Consider the following 18630-nt stretch of genomic DNA (forward strand, 5'->3'; position numbering starts at 1 on the left):
AACATCCCATATTTCACAATAGCATCAAAAACTATAAACTTGTCCAGGATAGAACACATTATAAAATATTATTTTAGGATGAAAAGGGCCTAACATAGCCTCAAAATTTTTGAAAAAAAAAAAAAAAAAAAAAAAAAAAAAGTTGGAGGGTTTCTAAACTTATTACAAAATAACAATAATCAAGAGAGTGTGGTATTGGTGTAAGGGTAAACATATAAATAAATGCAACAGAATAGAGTCTAAAATTAAGATCCAAGATATATGGTCAACTGAATTTTGACAAGGGTGCCAGAATAAGGATAAGACAGTCTTTCAGGGGCACCTGGGTGGCTTAGTGGGTTAAAGCCTCTGCCTTCGGCTCAGGTCATGATCCTAGGGTCCTGGGATCAGGCCCCACATCGGTCTCTCTGCTCCGCGGGAAGCCTGCTTCCTCCTCTCTCTCTGCCGGCCTTGCTGCCTATTTATTTTTAAATAAAATCTTTAAAAAAAAAAGTCTTTCAACTTTCAGGATAATTCTATGAAAAAAGTTAACATGGAGAAGTGGTTGGTTCAGTTGGTGACTCTGCCCTCAGCTCTGGTCATGATCCCAGGGTCGTGGGATTGAGCCCTACATCAGGCTCCCTACTCAGTGGGGAATCTGTTTCATCAACTGCCTCTCTTGCCTCCTCATGCTCTCTCTCTCTCTTGCTCAAATAAATAAAATCTTTTAAAAAATTAATTTGATTCTCACCATTATGTGACACACAAAAATTAATTCTAAATGAATCTAAACTATAAAATTTCTAGAATAAAATAGAGAAATCTTTGCAACCTTGGGGTAGGCAAAGATTTTAGATAAGAAATCAAAAGCAAGGGGTGCCTGGGTGGCTCAGTGGGTTAAAGCCTCTGCTTTAGGCTCGGGTCATGATCCCAGAGTCCTGGGATCGAGCCCCACGTTGGGCTCTCTGCTCTGCAGGGATCCTGCTTCCTCCTCTCTCTCTGCCTGCCTCTCTGCCTACTTGTGACCTCTGTCAAATGAATAAATAAAATCCTTTAAAAAAAAAATCAAAAGCAAGAATCATAAAAGAAAAAAATGATAAATTGGACTTCATGAAAATTAAAAACCTACTCTCTAAAAACATTAAGAAAATGAGAAGTTAAGCCACAGACTAAAAGAAAACATTCATAATTCTTTATCTGACAAAATGTTTGCATCCACAATATATAAAGCACATTCACAACTCAAAAATAAAAACCAAAAACTCAGTTTTAACACGGGTAGAAGAGGAAAGAGAGGTGCCCGGCTGGCTCAGTCGGTAGAGCACGCACTCTTGATTTCAGGTTTGAGTTCGAGCCCCATGTTGGGTGTGAAGCTTACTTTAACATTTTTAAATAAAAAAAATTTTTTTTTAAATGGGGTACCCAGGTGGCTCAGTTAGTTAAGTGTCTGACTCTTGATTTTGGCTCGGGTCATGATCTCAGGGTCAAGAGATGGAGCCCCATGTCAGCTCTGTGCTGGGCATAGAGACTGGGATTCCCTCTCTCCCCCTCCCTTTCTGCCCCTCCCTCCACTGCTTGCTTGTATGTGTACTCTCTTAAAAAAAAAAAAAAAAAAATACAAAAAGCCAGTAGAAACTTTAGAAATAAAAAATTAAAAAGTGAGAGAAAGGTTGGAACAAACACCTCAAAAAGATACACAAATAGCCAAGAAACACATTAAAAGATGTTCAACATCATCAGCCATCAGTAAAACACAAATTAAAATCACAATGGAAAATCTCTACCCCAGAGTCAGTAAACATTTTCTTTAAAGAGCCAGACAGTAAGGGCACCAGTTTTGGCTCAGATTATTGAGTGTCAGCCTTCAGCTTCGGTCATGATCCCAGAGTTCTGGGATCAAGGCCCACATCTGCTCCCTGCTGAGTGGGAGGCCTGCTTCTCTCTCTCCCACTCCCCCTGCTTGTGTTCCCTCTCTCTGTCAAATAAACAAAAAAAAAAAAAAAAAAAAAAAAGAGCCAGAGAGGAAACAGGTTAGGCTTTGTAAACCATCTAGTCTCTCTCCCAGCTACTTAACTCTGTTTTACTTGCATGAAAGCAGCCAAAGACAATACAAAGTACTATTTACAAAAATAGATGTGCAGGATTTTGACACATGAGCTACATATATAGTTTACTAATCCCTGATTCCACATCCATGAGGATGGCTTAAATTAAAACAACTGACAATATTGCAGTAAGGATATGGAGCAACTAAAAATCTCATACGCTGCTGATGAAAGTGTATACAATCACTTCGGTCAATAGTTTGGAAACTCCCTACAAATTTAACATATATGTACCTTATCAACCACCAATTTCTTTCCTTGCCCAAATAAAATGAAAACCCATGTCCATACAAAGACTACATGAAACTAAGCAATAAAAAGGAATGGACTACTGATATGCAACAACATTGAATGAATCTTAAAACATTATACTGAGCAAAAGAAGCCAAAGAGTAATGTTTGGCTCCATTTATATGAAAACCCACAAAAGACTAATCTGTTGTAACAGAAAGCAGATCATTGGTTGCCTACAGTTACGGGGAGGATGACACAACATTTTATCTTTTTTTTAATGTTTTATATATTGATTATAGTGTTTATATGGCTACATACATGTAGATGGGTATACACATTTGTCAAAACTTATCAAACTCTCTGCCTAAAACGGCCCCATTTTACTATGAGTAAACTATGCCACAATAAAGTTGGTTTAAAAATTATTCTAGGAGGGGCGCCTGGGTGGCTCAGTGGTTTAAGCCGCTGCCTTCAGCTCAGGTCATGATCTTAGGGTCCTGGGATCGAGTCCCACATCGGGCTCTCTGCTCAGCGGGGAGCCTGCTTCCCTCTCACTCTCTCTGCCTACTTGTGATCTCTCTCTGTCAAATGAATGGATAAAATCTTTAAAAAAAAAAAAAAAATTATTCTAGGAGGGGCGCCTGGGTGGCGTTGGACTTTGGCTTAGGTCATGACCTAAGGGTCATGAGATCGAGCCCCAGTGTGGGCTTCATGCTCAGCTTCAGATTCTCTGTCTCCCTCTCCCTTTGTTCCTCCCCAACTCCCCCTGCTTGCTCTTTCTCTAAAATACATAAATAAAATCTTAAATATATTCTAGCATGTTTTTTAAATCCATGAATAATCTGAGAGATACATCAGATTCATCATAAAGAGAGCAACAGAGAGCAAGCCTCTCCAAATCATTCACTACAACCCCAATCAATATTCCAGTGAGGAATTCAATAAATCTACTGAAATTTATATAGAAGAATGAAGTGGTGTGGTTTTATTTTGTCTTTTTTAAGCAACCTCTAACCTCAACATGGGACTTGAACTCGTGACCCTGAGACCAAGAGTCATAAACTGTACTGACTGAGCCAGCCAGGTGCCCTTGAAGAATAAAGGTCTAAAACGACTTGGTCAATCCTGAAGACAAGGATTAAAAAAAAGTGACTCACCTGACCACGTAGTATTGGGATATATCATAATATCATGTTAACATGTCATATTAAAATGGAATGGATGCAAACTTCTGGTACTGGCATAAAAAAAAAACAAACAAAAACTAATGGACCAGAAGACAAGGTTTAGAGATAAACCTATGAACATGTAGAAATTTAATGTACCACAATGGCAGGACCATAAATTTGTTGGAAAAGAATGAATAGTTTACTAGGTAATGTTGGGAAAACTGGCTCATTATACATGAAGAGAAAGGTAACTAACTAGATCTCTACTTAACACTATATAAAAAGGTAGATTATTAATGGATTAAAGACTTCATATGAGAAGTAAAAGTACTATAAAAGATATAACTATTAAAAATAGTTTTTATGGCTTAAAGCGGAAAAGGCCTTCATATGCCAAAATCAGTCACTTTGATTACAGAAAAATCACAATTTCTTTCTAAAGAGGACATAGGAGGGTAACCTGGGTGGTTCAGTCAGTTAATCGGCTGCCTTCAGCTCAGGTCATAATCCCAGGACCCTGGGATCAAGCCCTGTATCAGGCTCCCTGTTCAGTAGGAAGTCTGCTTTTCCCTCTCCCTTGGCCTCTCCCCCTGCTTGTGCTTGCTGTCTCTCTAATAAATAAAAAAATAAATATTTTAAAATTAATAAATAATAAAGACGACCTAGGAAAGGTGACAGAATGGTAGATTACTTGCAATGCCTAAAAACAACAGAAGTATTTAGGATATACAAAAGCTCTTGTAAAATAAGAAAACTTCAAAAGAAAAAGGAGAAAGATATACACAAGTAATTTACAGAAGAAACACAAAAATTTTAAAAGCTTATGTAGAGATGCTGAAAGTCACCAGTCAGCAGAGTAATTACAACTATCATTTGAACTCCTGTTAGATAAAAATCTGGGGGCTGAATGATGCTCAGTTCTGGCTAGAATATAAGGATACCTATAGGACACACCATGCAATGGCAGTTGAGACTAATATTCAGGTGAACAATCTGGCATCACTCAAAAAATTAAGTATGCATATACCCTTTGATTCAGCAATTCAGAAGTTAAGAGAATTTCAGAAAAAGAAATCCTTGCAGATCTGAAGGTATATGAAGAGTTCACTGCTGCACTGTTTGTGAGGGCAGGGAGTTGGAGGCAATCAGGGTCTCCACCACTGCGAGAAGGCAGTGCGGGTAAAATGGAAGGGATGCAAATTTCTGAATACTACACAGCAGTTAGAAGGTACGGACAAAATATACATTTAAGAACATGATAGATTTAAAGTATTTTAGTACTCTTTCTTTCTTTTTTTTTTTTTTTGGAGAGACAGAGAATCTTAAGCAGGCTCCATGCTTAGAGTTGAGCCCAACAAAAGGTTCAATTTCATGACCCTAAGATCATGACCTGAGCCAAAATCAACAGTTAAGACACTTAATCAACTGAGCCACCCAGTACTTAAGAAGTACTAAATAAGGGGTGCCTGGGTGGCCTACTCGTTAAGTGTCTGCCTTCGGCTCAGGTCATGATCCCAGGGTTCTGGGATGGAGACCCTCATTGGGGTTCCCGACTACTTCTCCCTCTCCTACTTCCCCTGCTTGTATACCCTCTCTCGCTGTATTCTCTGTCAAATAAGTAAAATCTTTAAAAAAAAAGAACTACTAAGTAAAAAATAAATGGAATGAAATATAATACCATTTATGTGAATTAAAAATACAAGCAAAAAGGCTGTACTGCACCTAACAGATAAAATTCGTGTTAGACAAGCTTCATTCAGGTGGGACTTCTAGTGCTATTGTCCATGAATTTAATGTTAATGAATAAGCAATATATATTAAGATGTTTTTAAACATACATTAAACAAGGTTATACATTGACCAACTGAGAAAAATGATGAGACCAAAGACTCGCAGGCACCCAATCTTGTATTTCCCCTAAGAGCAATGCTTCAGTATTCACTAATTCAATGTTCCTAGGTTCTTCATATAACCTAATTACCAGGAATAACAAGCACCAACTTTATATACAAAAGGACATACACTATGCACATTTAGAATGGTTAGCTGGTAGAAGTGGAGGATGGAGGGGGAAGCAGAGACAAAAGAGAAAAAAATGCATTAAGTTAGAAGAGCCTCACACAAAACAATTTTGAAGCACCAAGAACAGAGGAGTATGATAATATAACTCAGAATTTGAGGTCTAAATAACTAAATAAAAAAGTGAAAATACAGTAATATTGCAGTAAAAGAGGAATTCTGTCTAATCACGAAGATGTGTTCACAGTTTTAAACATAAATAATATGCATAAAGCAAAAATATAAACAATATCAAAGTGGAAAAAAGGAATCACAGAAATGTTTACAATAAAAGATTAAGATACCTGAGGTATACTGTGTTTTCCATACTTCCAAAACTTATTCTGTGATAAAAGAGACTTAAATTTCTCCTCCAGAGAATCAAGCTCATTATCAGGTAACAGGCAAAGCAATTTTTTTAATGCCAATAAGGAACAAGTTACAACCCGATAGAATTTAGCTTCTCTTTCTTCCTCTGGAACCGTTCTTGATGTGAAAAGAAAATAAATATATATAAGGATTGAGAATAAGCCAAACTATATATTTGGCACTTCTATTTTAAAAGTTTTATCATTAAAGAGTGACTGAAGTGCTTTATTTCTACATTCTATCTCCCTGTGCCCACCTTCCTCCCTTAAAATATAAACATAAACAGAATTTTAATCACATATTTTCAACTTATACAAGGTCAAAGTAGATTAAAAGTTGTGGCTTGAATAAAACTGCAAATATTCTGCTCTCAGTAGCAAAATGATTCTAGGAAACAGGTATCAGTGCATCTAAGATTACTTCCCATTATGAACTTCTAATATTTTATTAGTACATAAAAGTAAATGGGACATTTTACTACTCTTTCAACAGAACTACCCATAGTTCTTCACTATTTTAACCAGACCTTAAAATGATTCCTGCTAGGACTATCAAAAGGTAAATGTGGGAAAAATATGAAAATATTTCTTTGTAAAAGAACAAGACACATAACTTCCAGATAATTCCAATTAAATAACAGGACAACTTGCAAGTAAAAACACTTAAAACAGCATTTGACATATAGCATTATATTAATATTTTCAGCTCTACTTTTACAATTCCTTTTTTAAAAAATGTGACCTTGAAATGATCATCTTATTATTTATGAGCAAAAGAAATCCTTAACATGAGTTACATAGATAGAACATAACTTACTGTGGGTCACTGAGTGTATCAGGTGTTTCTTTTATAAGATGATCCTGCAGTACCTATAAAGGGGTGAAAATTCCATAGCCTTGAGATTTTATTGAACTGTCAATGGTGAATAGTTAAAGCATAACCTTACCTGACCTTAAAGTGTTTACCCCTACCCCAAAAAAGTAGCAAATTAAGGAGCAAAACTAAAAGATTTGAACTTTACCTATTTTTCTTTCCCTATCAATCCCCAAGGTTGACTGCTTTGGGGGTAAAAAGGAGAGGGTACTTCTGAACATCTCCAGTACCTGTCAAGAGGAATTTTCCCTTAAATATTCCTGGTCTCTTGCTCCTCCATTCCTCTTCTACACAGCAGTGAAGCAGAATTCCCGATGAGTAAGTTTGGGAGAGAAATTAGGTTGTTTTCTTCGCCCCTCTTTTTGAGTGCCTCCCAGCTCACAGAGGAGACCAATGTTGTGCTCTGCTTCATCATGGAGGAAAGTCTAAGGTTCCATTCAAAGTGGGTTAAGTCTGCCTACTTCCGGGGTGCAGACTAGGGAACCTATTGTTCTAGTACCCCTTTTATCAGCAATAACAACAGGTAACATTTAGTTAGCTTTCCCACATGTTCAGTATTGCTTTGAACACATTTCATCCATTAATTAAATTAATCCTCACAACTACACAATAAAGTAAAATTTCCACTTTAATAGATGAAGAAATGAAGGCACAGAATCTTGTCCAAGGTTACATGCAAAACTAGTCGTGCATACCAATGGTATGACTCAGAACCTATGTTCTTAAGGACAGTATAATGTAATACCTATAAATCTCACATTTTGGTCTTCATTTGCCTAACTCTTCTCTACAAAATTGGTTTTGAACTTGAGAAAGTTCAAACTCAGTATCTGTATACATAACCAAGTAAAGGGAGAACAATGGAGGAAATAATCCACATATTCAGTGAACAGTTATCCATCCATAATAAAACCAAGAACAAAAAATCAACCAAATGAAAAACTATGAACAGCCAAATCAGCTGTCTCGAAATCCATTTTCTAAAACCCTTAGTGTTCCAACTCATCACACTTCACTCTCACAACACTTACCACTTTGATATTTTAAACAAACCAGTGATTCTCGGGTTAGAGAACTCCCTTTGAGAATATGATTAAAGCTACAAACCCTGTCCCTAGAAAAACAAACTTGGTAAACCTGAAAAAAAAAAACAATGGAAGAACCAAGAACTTAAACAAGGAAACAGAATGCACACGTGTACGTAGGAGAGGTGTTAGGTGGGAAGATATGTAAGGCTATTTGTATGGCCTTCTGAAGGGCAATTTATCACTATCTACGAACATTTTACATGTTCTTATCCTTTGACCCAACATACCATTACTATAAATTCCATCACTCCCACAGGGTATGAAGAGATCTATTCAAGGATTGTTCACTCAAGCAGTATTTGTTATAATAAAAAACTGAGGGAAAACCCCAAATGTTTATTAATATAAAAGGAATTAAATAAACCATTGTACATCCATATCAGAAAGCCAAAAAAAAGAATGAAGTAGATCTGTATACATGTACTGATACGGAAATGTGGGGAAAAATAAACTTAGATTTATTTTTAAGATGTATTCTTTCTTCAGATTTTGTAATATAAAGCATAAACCAAAATCTTTTAAGTACTATGACTAAGATTTATAAATTAAAGATGAAACATTTAAATAACTTACAAAGATTCAATCCAAAATGTTACTTATGTTAAAAATCAAAAATGGTCAATTTTGTTAAACACCATTTTTAAAAGGTCCTCTTCCATTAGGAATATTTCACTTACTTATTCCTTCACAAGGCCACATAAAAGAGTTGTCATTATAATATGCCTTATATCCCTTAAATATTTGAGGAATAAAAAAAGCAGTGCTAAGAACTTACACTAGTAATTTCATCCTTACAAAATGCTATGGCTTCAGGTTGCTTGCTTGGAGGGAAAGCTGCTTCAAAGGCATCTTTTGCTGCAGATGCAGCCGGTGTGTAAGTATCACACTGAGCCATTAGCCAATAGCCCATTAAACTTTTTAAGTAAGGAGCCAAGTGTTTCTTCACTTTAAGAATAAGTTTTTCAAAAGCCTGCTGTGTGGCTTCTCGAACCCGGCGATCATGGTCCTATTGAAAATACAACATAGTTTAAAATAGCTCTAGCCCATAAAAATACAAATACAGACATTTCTGGATATGCTATGATGACCCATTAATAAGAATTCACCTATGGGTAGTGCTAAACTAAAATTATTAAGTTTAAAAATTGTGAGAATTTGATTAATTTTTCCTTTTCCCCTTCCTGCATGAGATAAAAACTATTCAAGATAGACTCAAGATTAGGCATTGAAGTTTATTGCAGCAATGGCTACGGTTGCCAAACTGTGGAAAGAACCAAGATGCCCTTCAACGGATGAATGGATAAGGAAGATGTGGTACATATACACAATGGAGTATTATGCCTCCATCAGAAAGGATGAATACCCAACTTTTGTAGCAACATGGACGGGACTGGAAGAGATTATGCTGAGTGAAATAAGTCAAGCAGAGAGAGTCAAGTATCATATGGTCTCACTTATTTGTGGAGCATAACAAAGAACATGGAGGACATGGGGAGATGGAGAGGAGAGGGAGTTGAGGGAAACTGGAAGGGGAGATGAACCATGAGAGACTATGGACTCTGAAAAACAACCAGAGGGTTTTGAAGGGGCGGGGGGGGTGGGAGGTTGAGGAACCAGGTGGTGGGTAATGGGGAGGGCACGTACTGCATGGAGCACTGGGTGTGATGCCAAAACAATGAACACTGTTATGCTGTAAATAAACAAACAAACAAAAAAGTAATAAAAAATAAAAAAAAAAAAGGTTAGGCATTGAATACTGAGCAAGTCACACTCACTCTCTTGCAGCAAACATGCAAGGAAATTAAACTGTCCAATTTTACTATGACTAGAAAGTATCTATGTAATTCTCTAGTAATTACCTAATTTCTGAAATCAGACTCCCAATATACTTTATACAACTAACATGATCTAATCTACATAATACTGACATAACATTTTATAATTTTCACCAAAAATGAATCATATAAATTTAACAGTCTCCATGACTTCAATCAAAAACTATAACAAAACAAACCAACCAACCAACCTAGTATACGTTTTTGAATACTTACAAGTGAAATTTTGCAGAAAATTCTTGGCCAGTATGGAAGAACTCCTTTCACAATTTCTGTGTCTCTCTCTGTACACATGGTTCCAAATTCCTGCATAGCCTAAAAATAAATTAGCAACATTACTAAGGACCAACAGCCACAATATTGGCTATTGATTATGTTTATTCTGTTCCAGAAGCTTAGTCTATTTTATGCAACAGGAGAATACACTGCTTCTGTTTATGCCATATGGGACTAATCTTAAGAGTTCCTTCAGAGCACAGAAATTTTTTTTTCTTTTTTTTTTTTTTTTAAATAAAACGTATACAAATAAAAAACTCCATTTAATACTATACGGTCAAAATTACGTTCTGTGATGGGAAAACCATACATCCAGAATTCCAAAGTGGTTCAAATACGTACAGAACAAACTAATGTATAACCCAGAAGATAAAAGGTAAAAAGTAAGCTTTCATCTGTGTGTCAGAGAAAAGTACAACTGTAAAAGAACTTATTAGTGATAAATGATTGCTCATTTTTCTTTACATAAAGCACACCAATGACATTTTGTTTAACAAAAGGATTTTCTTATCATTTTTATGAAAAACATAAAACTTGCTTTTAATTTTGTCGTGACATCTTTCTTAGAAAGTTTCCTCAGCACCATTCGGAAATCAGAATCTACAAGACTGTCAATTTCTTCAGCTCCTTGAATAGCAGGAACATAGCCCAGGTCACTCTGAGATGTTCCAAAACCAATAAATCCAGGCACCGTTCCCTGTTCTTTGGCAAGCAGTTCTGCAGCTCGGCCACTGTTTGAAGGCTGATAAGAAAGTTGGGAGAAAAAAAGTCAGAGTACAGGAAGCATTCAAAATTTAACTTTGTGTTCTTGTCCTTGACAATTCTAAGAGAGGAACAAGCTTTTATTTGATAACTTTTTAAAAAATATTTTATTTATTTATTTATTTATTTATTTCAGAGAGTGAGAGAGTCAAAGCACAAATGAGGGGAGAGGGAGAGGGAGAAGCAAATGAGCCTGACATGGGACTTGATCCCAGGACCCTGGAATCAATCATGACCTGAGCCAAAGGCAGATACTTAACCAACTGAACCACGTAGGCACCCTTACTTGAGAACTTCTTATTTCCTAGCCTAAGATTTCATCTACTGCAATGATCCCATCACCAAGAACCTATCCATAATGACCCTAGTGCTATTTCCTGGTCCGCTAAACATCAGAACAATGTTGGTTAAATTAGATACAATCCATTAGTGGCTCACGGTATCAACTTAATAGGTTATGACAGCATTTCCAAAAAATAGAATAAAACTCAAAACACAGAATGCATCACATTTGCTAAGAATAAGTACTATTTTATAAAATTTTATTTCCAAATTAAATATATACACACACACATGTGTACTATGTAATGATATAAAATTAATTCACACGTGACTTACATCTTTTCATTCATCCATTCAACAAATATTTATTAAACCACCACCATGGGACAAGTCTCACGATGGCTGTTTCTAAGATTAGGAGCTCCTTGAAGGTAGGCACACTCATTTCCACATACACAGAGTCACCCTAACTTTCTTGAGCTAAAATGGATACAAATTATATTACTATGGACATAAAATCAATTCAATAGTCAGCATATAAGATACACTCCTTTGAACCATAGTCAGTACTTTGTTAGATGGATACTCAACATAGTAATTTTCTAGTACAAAAAGTTAAGGAGCTGGTTGTAACAAAAAAAATATTTAAACTGCTGAAAGTATGTAACATATTCATTGTCATCTAATAGCAAAATACCTCTGGGACACCTGGGTGACTCAGTTGGTTATGCCTCTGACTATTTGGTTTCAGCTCAGGTCATGATCTCAGGTGTTGTGAGACTGAACCCTGCACTGGACTCTATGCTCAGTGTGGAGTCAGCTTGAGAGTCTCTTTCTCTCCCTCTACCCCTCCCCCTGCTCACATGCACTCTCTTTAAGATTTTAAATAAAACCTTTAAAAAAAAAAAAAAGAGGGGCGCCTGGGTGGCTCAGTGGGTTAAGCCTCTGCCTTCCGCTCAGGTCTTGGTCTCAGGGTCCTGGGATCGAGTCCTGTGTGGGGCTCTCTGCTCAAGGGGGAACCTGCTTCCCCCTCTCTCTCTGCCTGCCTCTCTGCCTACTTGTGATCTCTCTGTCAAATAAATAAATAAAATCTTTTAAAAAAAAACAAAAGGAGGAAAGAAAGAAAATGCCTCTCAGTTCATTGTCCAGGATGACATTACAATCTATTTAAATTCACCTCTTCCTTTAATAAATTCACCTGTTTCTGATTTCTTTCTAAGAATGGCTGAAAGAGCTACCTAAATGTGTGACTCAATTGGCTCAAATCTAGCAAAATTGTGTTTGGAAAACTCATCTGTCAAGAAATAATCTGGGCTATTTTCTAAATTGAAATGAGTAACCAGAAATGAAAATGATAACCTGAATTACATTTTTTTTTCCCAAAACAGTAGCATTTAAAACTGACTTCAAAAAAGGTTATCTATTGGGGCGCCTGGGTGGCTCAGTGGGTTAAAGCCGCTGCCTTCGGCTCAGGTCATGATCCTGGGGTCTTGGGATCGAGTCCCGCATCAGGCTCTCTGCTCAGCAGGGAGCCTGCTTCCCCCTCTCTCTCTCTCTGCCTGCCTCTCTGTCTGCCTGTGATCTCTGTCTGTCAAATAAATAAATAAAATCTTTTAAAAAAAAAGGTTATCTATTTTAGAACTTTCTTAAAATGAACTAACATTATTCAGTTTACCTTTCTCAATACTGGTATAAGGATAAACAGCTATAGTGGAAGTTAGTGAACTATAATACAATTCAGAAAACTAAATATTATAACATCAGGACTTCAGAAATTTATCTATATCATTTATAAAGTTTTATTATAAAGCAGAATAATGAAATAGTATAAAAATTAATGCTTAAAAAAAGGAGTCAAGGGATGCCTGGGTGGCTCAGTCGGTCAAGCATCCCACTCCTGATCTCAGCTCAGGAATTGATCTCAGGGTCATGAGTTCAAGCCCCGCACTGGACTCCATGCTGGGCCTGAAGTGTATTAACAACAACAACAAAAAAAGCTAAAAGAGTCAAGGCTGAATTCTGAACCTGAAATATCCAAGCTGATAGTGATAACTACTTACAGAAGAAAGGGTATCAGATTTCCAACTTCCAGTTTTATAGTAACAAATTATTTCAAAAATATACTAATTATATATTTTATTCAATGTCTACTTTGAGTTTAAAATATATTACTGTTTCTTGTTACTTCCTCTACTGCATGTTAAATGCTTATACCCACAGTTCAAGAATAAGAACCTTGATTCTATTTCTGGAAGTTAATTTTCTTATACTACACCTACATTCTTTTGTGCCTGTCCTCTCGAAGTAGTAGAGGTAGCAATCCTAAGTCTACAGTTCAAAGGTCAAACGCAGGAAGACTTACAAGGTCTTTCCCCATCTGGCCTTAGCTTTCCCCAGGCTTATCTGCTGACGCTCTTCTTCTCCGTCACAGTTCCCCTCTCTTCTCCCAATTTTGCTACCACCACTTATGCTCCAGTCCCAATTCAGTTTTCTGAATATGCTATGCCTTTCACAATCTGATCTTTGTGTAATCTTTTCTCTCCACCTGAAAACCTTCTCTTCCTTTTCACTGCCTGACAAACTCCTACTCATCCTTCAAAACACACTCTTGTTTTCACTGCTTGCCTCCTTCAGGTCAATTACCATTCTTTTTCTGTTCTCCCGTCTTCTTTCTACTCATACCTATGTCATAATTCTTTAATACATCATAATCATTTGCTTACTTATATGTCTATCAACAAATTAATAGTTCAAGAATAAGAAACATCTATGATCTTTGAGTACATGGCATTGAGTACTCAAAGTCTTCTGTTGAATGAAAGAATGCCATTCTTTTTTTTTTTAATTTTTTTTTTAAGATTTTATTTATTCATTTGACAGAGAGAGAGAGAGAGGTCACAAGTAGACAGAGAGGCAGGGGGGGAGAGAAAGAAGGGGAAGCAGGCTCCCTGCTGAGCAGAGAGCCTGATGTGGACCTTGATCCCAGGACCCTGAGACCATGACCTGAGCTGAAGGCAGAGGCTTAACCCACTGAGCCACCCAAGAATGCCATTCTTAAATTCAAATCTCAATAAGCAACTTGTCCTTTCTCTAAGCCTTAGTACCACAATCTTTTTTTTTTTTTAAGATTTTATTTATTCATTTTTTGACAGAGAGAGACACAGAGAGGGAACAAAGGCAGGGGGAGTCAGGAGAGGGAGAATAGGTCTCCTGTGGAGCAGGGAGCCTGAAGTGGGGCTCGGATCCCAGAACCCTGGGATCATGATCTGGGCCGAAGGCAGATGCCTAACGACTGAGCCACCCAGGTGCCCCAGTACCATCAACTTTAAAATGAGAAAATAGTAACTAAGTCATTACTTGGATTGTCAAAATTAAATGTAAATGTTTAAACCATTACAATTGATTCCAGCAAGGATCATCAAAGGATGCTAAAACCATTAGGTGAAAGTTTGTGAGAAAAAAGATTACTCCCAGTCTCAAAATACCAGTCCCCATGTTATCTGTACATAGCCGACAGAAAAAGATACCTTTATGATGGACATCACTTTAACCAAGTGATTAAACAACACCAAAAATGGAACAAACAAGCAGCATGTGCACCCTGATGCACTGATAATGATACATCATCTATGAAGCATTCCTACAAAAAAATTGTTTACCCTGAATCTCCCCATAAGGAACAATCATACAATTCTAAATTAAGCAAAAGTGCCCTAGACTTTTCCAAATTGTCCATCATAAAAGAACTGCCCTCAAAAGAAAAAAAAGAAAAAGAAAAAAAAAACCCAAAGGAAAACTACCTAGAGCTAAATGGTTAAATGAATGGAATCATTCAATCCTTCATTGTATCCTAGGTGTTTTTTAAAATGCTGTATCTAAAAACAAGTTATACAGAACATCATTGAGATAACTACAGAAATCTGAATACAATGTTACATATTATTAGACAGCAGTACACTGAGGTTAAATTTTATGCATGTTGTAATTGTTCATGGTTATGAAAAAGAATTGCCTTTGTTTCAAATATATGTGTTGAAGGACTCAGCAATTAAATGTCATGATAGATGCAAGTAATTCTCATACAGTTCAGCAAAATACGTATATTTAGAGAAAGAAAACAAATGTGACCAAATATTAACAACTGATGGATCTAGGTAAAAAACATATGGCTGGGGCACCTGGGTGACTCAGTGGGTTAAAGCCTCTGCCTTCGGCTCCAGTCATGATCTCAGGGATCTGGGATAGAGCCCCGAATCGGGCTCTCTGCTCAGCAGGGAGACTGCTTCCCCCCCTCTCTCTGCCTGCCTCTCTGTCTACTTGTGATCTCTCTGTCAAATAAATAAATAAAATCTTAAAAAAAAATATGGCTTGTTAGGCTAATATTTTTGCAACTTATCCTTGTATTTGGAATATTTAAAAAATTTTTAAAATTGTTTAAATAAGAAAATCAAACTTAACTGAGAATGCAAGTGCTTAACACAGTACCAGCACAAGACAAGTTACTATTATTACAGTTGGTACTATAGGCCAAAAACTGATTAAGTGACAGAGCTAACAAAATGTTGTACTGGTATCACTATAATTTGATCAGAAACAGGAAAAATGCTTTCTCATAACATTGAACTGTGCCATAACAAGCTTAATACTGTAAAAATATATTATTATAACGTCCCTAATCATAAGTTTAATCTACTTTTGGGTCTTCTTTAAACAAGTATTTAGGGGCACCTGGGTGGCTCAGTCCGTAAGCCTCTACCTTCAGCTCTGGTCACGATACCAGGGTCCTGGGACAGAGTGCCCCCCCCCCCCCCGTTGGTGGGCTCCCTGCTCAGTGGGGAGCCTACATTTCCCTCTCCCTCTGCTGCTCCCCCTACTTGTGCCCCCCCCTCAAATAAATAAATGAATAAAATCTTTTTGAAAACAGAGTATTTGGTGAGCTTCTACTATACACTAATCCTTATTCTAGGCTCCTGGGACAATAGCCTTCATAGAACACCTGCCTTCATAATACATCCCAGTGAAGCAAGACAGTAAATGAAGACAGACTTAGTAAATTACATAGTATGTAAAAAGTCCTAAATGCAAAAGAGTAAAATAAAGCAGGAAAGAAGCACAGGGAGTGGGAGGAGGGCTATAATTTAAAATACGGCGATCATGACAGACCTCACTAGGGTGTCTCAGGCACAATTTGTAGTCGTCTAATAAAGAGCGTTAGGGAGCCTGCCAGGCAAGGTCAAGGCTCGGGGAGGATGTCAGTGTGGCTGGACCGAGCGAGCGAGGAGGAAGCTGAAGATGGTGCCAGAGAAAGCAAGGGGCCAGAAGGTGACCACATACCGCGTTTACCATCGTTTAGGGATCTGGCCTTTACCCCCGAGGAATCTGGGGATTTCTGAGTAACAGAGCGACATGATCCGAAATGCCCTGCACACGAGGCTCACTCTAAATGCTTTCTACCCAACTCCCTTGTTCCCAGTGCCAGCCACCCCCACCCCCGCTAGCCTGGCCAGGTAACCTTCCCACTGAAACGGATACTGAACCATTCCTTCATGGAAATTGTAGGATGTGTACTCGGGTGGAGACAGCTCTGGCATGGAACATTTTTTCTCTCACAAATCCCCAATCTTCTCACAGACAACTCACCCCGTTCGTGGGGATGAACACACAACAGAGAGGTCACACTCGACACGCAAACACACGCCTCCCTACAGCCGCGCTCCACACGCCCTCTGGACGCGCGCGTGGTACAGACAGCGGCTGCGATATGAGGACTCCCCGCTCCGCCGAGCCCCTCCGCACTCACCCTCAGGTTCCCCTTGGTCCGCTGCTTGTTCTTCCCGCCCATGGTCGCAGTCTCACCCGCACTCTCAACCCGCAGCCCCCTGGTTGACACGGCCGGGCCACAACTTCCGGCCCCTGCCGCCGGAAAAGGGCCTACTGGAGCGACTTCCCCGGACCTCCCCTTCCGCCACCCACCCCGCCCTCCCACCGCCCCACTTCCGCCTCCCGCCGCGTCCTTCACCATCCACCGCCGGAAACGTCACAACTAGAGCCCCGCCTTTATGAGTGACGTCATCCGTGCCTAATGAGAGGCCAAGCATGAGCCCTGAAGCTTCAAATCCTCTCTTTTCCCGCTTTCAGGGAACCGGATTTGTTCCTCTCTTAGCGGTAAGAAATTGGGATGATCCGTAGTAGGGGCATTTTCACATAAAGATAGCTGAAGAATGACACGGTAGTGGCTGTGGAAACAAGGAAATGGTTGATGCAAAATGCAATCATTCTAATCACCTGGGCGTTTATTAGAAATGCAGAGGGGCCCCTGAATGGCGCAGTTGGTTAAGCTACCACTCTTGATTTCAGCTCAGGTCCTGATCTGGGCACCTTGGAATTGAAGCCCTCCTCCGGCTCTGTGCTCTGTGCACCCAGCAAGAGTGGGCTTCATGTGCTCTCGCCCTCCCCCTTAACCTCTCCTGCTTGTGCGCGCTCTCCCTCTCTCAAATAGATAAATCTTTAAAAAAAAAATGCAGAATGTCAAGTCCAACTTAGGACTATTGAATCAGATTCTGCATTTTTAAAAATGTGGCTCCCTAAAAAAAGGGGGGCTCCTTGCTTTGGGGGGCGGGTAGCCGAAACCAAGAATCAGAAACTTAACGGACTGAGCCACCCAGGCACCCCAGATTCGGCATTTTTAACAAGATTCCCAGGTGTTGTTAAGATCTGAGAAGTAGTGCCCTAGGCAATATTCTCTAAATCCTCCCCTTTTCATATCAAAATTGTTAAGTGTGATTTTTAGAAAATCTAATAAAATTTGAAATGTAAAGATCTAAGTGATTTTGTACTAAGTGATTTTGATTCTCAATGACACTAGAGAAACATAAGCGCACTTTGCTACTTATTGTCTCTCATGTCCACATACTCACCCCTTTATACTCAATTCCATGATACTGAGACTCTACCAACTATTTCTCCTTTATTCAACTGGCTTCCTGTTAGGTTCCATCCATAGTGGGGACTAGAAGGAGACTGAGACAAGAAGGAGAAGCGACTTGCTCCATTCCCTTAGCGTCATCCCAGCAGTGGCGCTTTGCCCAGGCAGCATCAATTCCTTTACGTGGCAGTTGGTTTCACTCTGCATCTCTTTTCCAATAACCAACTACCCTTAATATGCACCTCAGGGTTACCAGTAACTGAGCATCCAGGTAGGAACAGGCCCCTCAGAGGTTTCATTCCTAGCTCCATGGGACACCTCCACTGAGCTCTAGACTTCTCTGAATATAGCTTATTCTGTAGACTGGAATTCAGAAACATGTAAATATTTCACATGATTTTAGCCATAAAAACAAATCAAAAATTTTAAGACTCTCCTCAAAAAAGAAAAGCAAAATGAAACACCTGTAATCTATAAAGTTGATGGCTTTGTAACATGAAAGGAATTATTTCAGGGGTGCCTGGATGGCTCAGTTGTTAAGTGTCTGCCTTTGGCTCAGGTCATGATCCTGGGGTCCTGGGATCAAGTCCTGCATCCGGCTTCCCATTCTGAGGGAAACCTGTTTCTCTTCTCTCCCATTCCCCCACTTGTGTTCCCTCTCTTGGGGTCTCTCTG

General features: G+C 38.6%; 1 protein-coding gene across 2 annotated transcripts in view; it reads right to left on the bottom strand.

Annotated features, from left to right (window-relative positions):
* LTN1 (listerin E3 ubiquitin protein ligase 1) overlaps positions 1 to 16946 on the bottom strand; it is a 69462-nt gene extending 52516 nt beyond the window's left edge. For both annotated transcript variants that reach the window (XM_046002758.1, XM_046002757.1), the window contains exons 1-6: positions 16831 to 16946; positions 10525 to 10728; positions 9927 to 10025; positions 8651 to 8881; positions 6731 to 6783; positions 5851 to 6031 (exon numbers count right to left, since the gene is read on the bottom strand). In XM_046002758.1, coding sequence (XP_045858714.1) covers positions 5851 to 6031; positions 6731 to 6783; positions 8651 to 8881; positions 9927 to 10025; positions 10525 to 10728; positions 16831 to 16872 — 810 coding nt within the window. In that variant the 5' untranslated portion in view covers positions 16873 to 16946. The remainder of the gene's footprint in view (positions 1 to 5850; positions 6032 to 6730; positions 6784 to 8650; positions 8882 to 9926; positions 10026 to 10524; positions 10729 to 16830) is intronic.
* Positions 16947 to 18630: the final 1684 nt, after the last annotated feature.

The sequence above is a fragment of the Meles meles genome, chromosome 4, assembly GCF_922984935.1.
Source record: "Meles meles chromosome 4, mMelMel3.1 paternal haplotype, whole genome shotgun sequence".
Taxonomy (NCBI): domain Eukaryota; kingdom Metazoa; phylum Chordata; class Mammalia; order Carnivora; family Mustelidae; genus Meles; species Meles meles.